We start from the raw sequence: 7585 nt of genomic DNA on the forward strand, positions 1-7585 counted from the left end.
AGTTGTAATCAGTTGACTTAGTTTAACTTAGTCAAGTCCAATTAGATTAATTTAACAGTTTGTTAAATTAATGAGAGTTCAGTTAGTTAATGCTTGCATGCATGTAACTACTATATTTCAGATAACTAAGTATTCACTCATGGATAACTCATCCATGTCAGTTCAGTCAGACACCCAGTTGAGATCAGATGGAGGGATAGTGTACTATCAATTGCTAGGATATTCCTTGGTGAATATTCCTTGCATGCAGAAGGAATATTATTCCTTATGAATTGCGCAGTTCGACCTGAGGTTACAGTGAGTGTGATGAGGCCAATTCACACATGTGATATCATTGGACCCCAATCAAAACTGTGCAAGTAAATAGGAGGCTTGGAGGGCTTGAGGAAGATATATTCTATGTCTATTGAGTCTATGAGCTATATTGTTTGATTGCAGAGAGAGCAAGATAGCTTGAGAGCTGATTCTTTTTGTAACTTGAACAAGATTTCTTCTTGTATGATAATACAAAGTTGGGGTTTTAGGCTGGTGCTTTCCCCAGTGATATATCTTCTATGTTATGGTTGATTACTTCTCATTCTCAGTTATATCTGTTCATGCTTGATGTTGTTCATGTTCAATTAAGCTTCCGCTAAATTGTTTGTAGAAGTAAATCAAGTGTTTTGATTTAGTACATTGCATTACCAGGTGATCTACAGTGGGAATTTTTACACATCGAGATTTTGGCTCAAATGTGTTTTTTTTTTAGCTTCTGAAACATCGCATAAATAAAGTTATAGCGAAAATTCCACGATGACCTGTTTGGAGCAGCGAAACCCTATAATCCAAAGCTTTGATACCAAATATTATGAAACCAGTGCACAAAAAATAGAAAAGATAGATCAACGCCTTAAAAATCAGTCTCTTCGAGGGGGAAACCTCCTTTACATTACACAAATGAACAATTCTTGAATGCTACAAATGACTAAACCTCCTTTCTATATATAGGAGTCTATGGGGTCACAATATAAGCAAAGTTGAAATAACAATAATAATATAAGGGCACAACAATAACAATAGTGAGCTTCTATGGGGCACACTAATAACAATACGGGGACAATAGGGGCAAAATAATAACAATAAGGGATACAATGAAAATAGTAATGGGGGAATCACTAGTATTATAGGGACCTAACATAGTGTGGTATTAAAGTCTGAATATTTGTTGTGTGCAAATGTGTGTTGATTGTAAAATTTCACTGGTGATTATGTTGATATTAGAATTGGTGTTGACTGTATGCATGTGTTTATATTAGAATTGTTAAAGGATAAGAATGGTATATTCTCATATGTTAGTTTTTCTCTTATTGGCATACTAAACTTGCAGATGTCATTGTTGCTACTCTTGGTAAAATGTTGATTTCAAACTTAATAATGATATGGTTATAAACATGTTGATATGCACCTTTTAATTTTGGAATATTTGGCTAACATGAGTTCTAGATATGTGAACAACAACATATCATAATGCTTCAAATCAACATGCTTGGTGTTGGCACGGCAAGATAACAAGTCAATTTGTTTACGTTGATATAACTAACAACTATGTGTATGTAAAAACAAATAAGAAGATCCATTTGCAGTAAGAAATAAAAACATGGACAGTAGTACAGTGCAACATAGCTTGGACCAATTCCATCATGATTAGGAAAGGGAAAGTTTCCCTGATACGTAATAAACCTTCAGGAGTTTGAAGATTGAGTTGAAGACTAGGCAAGGTTGAACACAATGCTACTACAACACTTGTCATACATGTAAGAATTGTGACAATAAGCATTAACCTCTAGAGATGTAGAGGAATGACATGCTATTAAGGCCATGGAGGAACATCACAAGATTGGAGAGAAAGTAAAGCCAATTTCATGTTAGCACTGTGGAGAGGCACATCTATAGAAAAACTGCCCTAACGGACAGTGGAAGAAGAAGAATAGTTCATGTGATTCTAAGCACATGAACCGACAACCTGTATTGTAGAAAGAGGGGAGGGAGCACCCCTGCAATGATCCAGACTTAATCATTATATTGTTTGTAATTCGTCTCAATGCTTATAGAGTGGAAAAAGTGGAGGAATCATCTCATAGGACCATTTTTATTGACATGACCTAGTTTGGCAAATGGGGGTCTGAAACCTTATGGTGGAATTTTCAAGCATCAATTGACATTTTTTTGTGGGAAAAACTTTTCTACTTAAGTGAAACACCTTTTCTTCATATTCTACATATAAAGAATTTTTCAAAGGCGTAAGAATCACCTCAATTGATGTCTGTATGCAAAAGTTATGCCACTCAGAAGTTAACCTTTTTTATTTGACCACCATAATTTGAGAGGATGCCACATCAGCTCCCATTATTCATGTAAAAGGAGCTAGCCACATGATTATGATGAAGAAGACTCTAGGAGAGTCTACATTGTAACGCTGGTTGAGAATTGAGGTAGTCAAACCTAACCACTAGTAGGCTATAAGGTTGTGTTATAATCGAACCACTAGGAGGGAAAGGGGTCCCAATTTTTTCAAGTGCATTTTTTGCATAGATGAGTTAAATAGCCGATAGGGATAGGGGATAAAGCACATAGTGAGAATTCGTGCATTGTTATAGTAGTTCACATGCCACAATGCATATTTTTTTGTACTCATAGTCATTCTCTATTCAGATAAAGAGAGTAAAGCGACCTCACCTTGTAGTTGGGTTTTCTCCTGAAAGGGTTTCCCATATTATATCTTGTGTCAAATCGTGGTTTGTGAGTCTTTATTTCATTGTTCTCTATTTTATGTGTAATTTTGATTTGTATGCATACACAACCAATAATAATCTACATATCCATAAATCCAAAGAGAAATTAAACTCTAATAGTTTGGATTTCATATTTTTAAATATAGTTTTATCAGATCTATTGTGATAAACTATCTAATGGAATATCCATGACAATTTACAAATCATATTAGTGTTAGAGCAAGATTGCTTGGGTATATTGTGGATATTTGTAGTGGATCTAGATTGGCTAAGCCAAAAGTTGTAAAACCCTAATCATGGCTGATGAATCTGTGAATAACCCTCCTGATCCTACAGAGGATAGGTTTTTGTGGCTAAAAGAAGAAGTTGCAGATATAAGTCACAATTTCAATCTCCTCATGTCGGCCCTTAACAATAAGCTCAACCTACTCGGAGAAGATGGTGGTTCTAACGCAGACGACAAATAAGACGGGAGACCAGGAGATGGGGAAGAAATAAAGAACCAGTTGAAGAAAGGACCACAAAGAGATCAACCCGGTTCGAATGCCATGAACTATTCACAATCCCTGTTCAAAATGGAAGCGAAGGTCGATATCAAGTCGTATCAAGGTGAGATCAATGCTCTGAAGCTAACTCATTGGTTGCAACAATTAGAAGTGTAATTTAGTGTCCATCATATTGAGGAAGAACATAAGATTTCATTTGCACCACTAGAATTAGAGGACCATGCCTGACTTGGTAGGAAAGCCACATGGAGACCTTGAGGTTAGAGGTCCTCCAATGACTAAGTGAGAGGACTTTAAAACCCTCATAAAGTCACAATTTTACCCTAGCAAGTTGTAGAGGACCAGTGGATTCGGTGACACTATTTTAGGGAGAAGCAAGGGCAGAGTGTACAAAAGTACACCACATAATTTAGAAAAATGACCATAATGTTGGGTATTTCCCCAGAAAACCCAAATGTACACCTCAAATATTTGGAGGGTTTACATAGCCATCTGCGTAAACAAGTGATGTTGTTCAAGCCAAGATCGGTGGATGATGCTTGTGTACAAGCATAGTACCTGGAGAACATAGGCATGAAGAGCAACAAGATGCTTCTACCACAATTACTTGTGAAACATGGAAATTGAAATTTAATTAATCTAGAAATAAAAATTAAAATAAAAAACAAAGAAAGGGAGAGATGTCAAAAGAAAGTAACCATTTAAAACAAGATTGATTTGTCCCAATTATTCCTCTTTAACCTATTAATGAGCTTCACTGGCCATATAATATATCTTATCAGACGTGAGCATATTTTCACAATATTATGGTCAAATACCACATATATAAATATCAATTTTTCTTAGCGTTGCAACTCTCAATGTCAAATAACAAGATAAACATGTGAATACCAACATAATATCATTAAATATTAAATAACTATTGAAATTCTCATCTACAAATAAAATCAACCACATAAAAATATATAAATTATAATGTATAGTGCAAACTATAAATTATAATGTATAGTGCAAACTATTATTGACTAATTTACTCCACTAATATGCTGAACTATCTTCCCTCACTGCCATCTTATAGCGTAAAATGCAAGCCTAAACAAAAACTCAGACTTTTTAGTCAGCCTCAACTTTCCATTCCTCCCCTAACCTCCAAAAAGAGAAATAGAATACAGTCTACACCCCCGGAACTTCCCCGAAAACAACATAGACGATTATGCCACCTGTATCATTAATATTACAATAACCAATTAGCTACCAGGCCTTCTCCATCTTTCCAATCACATGACAATTTCTGGCTTGAGAATGCTGGTTTTGATTTCTTTATGAGGAAGGACCACACCTCCATTGCTGTATACCTCATCAGAAACATGGACATCCTCCCCCAATATTGTCATGTTTTCAACGCGAGCCCATTGGCCAACAGTAGAATGCCAACCAATGATACTTCCAGACACACAAGCGTGTTTCTTGATGCGCACTCCACGCATAATGGTGCACCGTGACAGTCTCACTCCTGCCTCAATCGCACAACCTGGGCCAATGGCCACATCTGGCCCAATCAGGCAACCCTCACCAATCTGTGCAGTGCTGTCAACTATCACATTTCCAACAATGTTAACCCCAGTTGCTAATTTATCCGAGGTGTTTCTTCGAAGAGAATCTAAGTAGAGCCTTAGGCCTGAAATATAGTCTCTGGGTTGCCCAATATCCATCCAGAAACCAGGTAAAACCATAGCATAGAGCTGTTTCTCTTGTGCAATTTTTGGGAACACTTCTTTTTCAATGGATGTGGGTTTCAGCTCAATTCGGTCCAAAACACTGGGGTTCAGAAGGTAGATTCCTGCATTGATTTTGTTACCAACAAAGACCTTGGGCTTCTCAACGAACCTCTCTACCTTTCCAGTCTCCTCGTCAAGAATAACAACACCATACTTTGAAGGTTCATCAACCTAGTTCAAGAGGTCAATTCTTTAGTATTTACCTTAGCAACCATGAAAAAATTGAAGTGAGAGAGAATTTACATAATGAAATTATGAAAAGCAATTCCCTTGCAATTTGGCTTTTGCAAAGACATGCCCTGCAAAAACCAAACCAAGGAAAATGGTTCCAAATGAGAAGGGGTTTGAGGTAGTACAACAAACTGTACCTTGGTCACCATAATGGATGCCTCTCCTCCATGTTTTGTATGGAAATCAACCATTTGCTTTAATGGGTATTCACTGATGACATCACTGTTGAGAACAAAAAATGGTTCCCCAGATCCGTCGATCAGTTTGTCCCTTGCAAGAGCTAAAGGCCCAGCAGTGCCCATGGGCTCTGTTTCCTGAGAACAGGTAATCTTAATCCCAAGTTTCGTTTCAAAAGCCTTTAAGAAGCTCAGCATAACCTGCATCAAATAAAATGATCTCAGAAATCATACTATTGTCCTGATGATCAATCACATGGGCTAGTTTGAAATGTTTGCAAAAATAAATTAATGTGATGGATCTGAAATGTTGGCAAAAATAAATTAATGTGATGGATCTGGAAAAGATAAATCAAAGTTTTTCAAATCACAGAAGCTTAAACTAAGAAATCTCTCTTACTTTCCTACTTGAACTGGGTTTTCAGGAGAAGAAACTGAAAGTACCTGGATATGAGAAAGAGTCTGTAACTTACCTCAGGCTGATAGTTAATAGCTAGCACAACTTCATCGACACCAATAGCTTTAAGTGCTTCAATCTGCTCAAAAATTGAAATTCAATTTGTTTAATTTGCCGTACAAGAAACAGACAACCTCCTCCATCACTGCTACTGTTAAAAGTTTATTAGCTCTACCTGATGCAAAATCATTGGCTTATTCGCAAAGTCAACCAGAGGCTTAGGGACACTCAATGTCAAAGGGCGCAGCCTGGTTCCGAAACCACCGACCAATATGAGGGCCTTCATGGTGTCCTGTTACTTCTCCTAGCTGTTCTGACCTCCTAGAAAACAGAACAATATGTGAAAAGACAGAGCTATAAACTTCCCTTTCATGTAATGCACAAAAATACAATTGCATTGGGTATCCATATTGTTATTAACTTAGCAATGAAAGAAGACAAATTAATCTGTTGGGCTAAGATCCAAACATAAAATCTATGAATCTCAAATCATAAGCAGATAGACCATATGTCAATTATGACATATTTGCTTACAGTAAACAGTTACTGAAACTATACATCCATGTGTTTCAATTCAATCTTTTACAGAAAACAACTGGCATGCTTAAATTAGTAAAATTAATAAGCAAACAGCTTTAAAAAAAAATCAGTACCATCTCAGCTCAAACTATGATATATTAGACAAGCCCAGAGACCTGGATACCTTGATTTTATCTTAATTTACAGTGTGTGAAAAGACTAAGTAGATGAGTTATGGTATAGCAGTATGCTAGAGTGCCAAAACTAGCTGTGTATGACCACCCAGTGTCTGACAAACACCGTTAGACGTTTCACAAAATACCCAAATTGAATTTAGCCTGAATATGAAGTTCTGGAAACATATTCAAACTATCCTCACCAAATCACACAGAATTTTGACAAAATTCCTCCAGAACCTACTGCTGACATAATGCCTCAACGAACTAACTGCTGTCCATGGAAGAAAACAGTGGATATTCAGGCATTCAATCGATATTCAGTTACTTACCCACGTAGCCCACGAGCTGCAATTCGGTCCTGAGCTGAAGCAGTTACAGATTGGCAGATTTTACGCTAAAAGACCTGCTTTATGGCACAGAATTTCTGCCGAAAAAAGCACCCAATTTTGCAGTAATTCAGGGAAATACTGAAACCTTCAATCTGGGCACCTACTGCAAAGAAATGGAGGCCGAGATCTCAAATTTTAACGCCCACTAAGGCGTCGACTAATTCCGTGGCTCTCCTTCACTCTAATTCAGACCACTGAATCCCAAACACAGCTTAGGACACCTTAGTGAACGCAATATATATAGAGAATTTTAGATTCCGCCGGCAGAAATAACTTCCCGCCGTTGAACGGAATATTATCCCGGCAATGCCACGTCGTATATTAAAATCCGTACCTTATAGAGGGCACCAAGAGTAGTATTATGTAAAAGACAAAGGAAGGTAGGTGTAATGTCATCATGGTGGGCCAATGTCATTTTTCCAAAGCGTGTGTATGGAGTTCCTTATGCGCGGCATGTACACGTATTTCACAAAGTGCGGTTAATAGTTACCTTTCTATATTTAATGTCATGTGAAGTGGCACTAATATATATATCATGTAACACATTTAATGTTAGTAATACAATCAATAAAATAAAAT

The 7585-nt window shown here is 37.0% G+C and overlaps 1 protein-coding gene across 1 annotated transcript; it reads right to left on the bottom strand.

The window, feature by feature from the left end:
• Positions 1 to 4161: 4161 nt before the first annotated feature.
• LOC149147433 (mannose-1-phosphate guanylyltransferase 1-like) lies at positions 4162 to 7233 on the bottom strand. The gene is made up of 5 exons (XM_089439316.1): positions 6947 to 7233; positions 6095 to 6240; positions 5936 to 5998; positions 5424 to 5663; positions 4162 to 5226 (listed from the first exon to the last, which is right to left on the bottom strand). The coding sequence occupies exons 2-5, from the start codon at positions 6203 to 6205 to the stop codon at positions 4555 to 4557; spliced, it is 1086 nt and encodes a 361-aa protein (XP_089295442.1). The 5' UTR covers positions 6206 to 6240; positions 6947 to 7233; the 3' UTR covers positions 4162 to 4554.
• Between the last annotated feature and the right edge of the window lie 352 nt (positions 7234 to 7585).

This window comes from Pinus tabuliformis, chromosome 9, assembly GCF_031772625.1.
Source record: "Pinus tabuliformis cultivar Carrire ecotype Pingquan chromosome 9, CPIR1, whole genome shotgun sequence".
NCBI lineage: Eukaryota > Viridiplantae > Streptophyta > Pinopsida > Pinales > Pinaceae > Pinus > Pinus tabuliformis.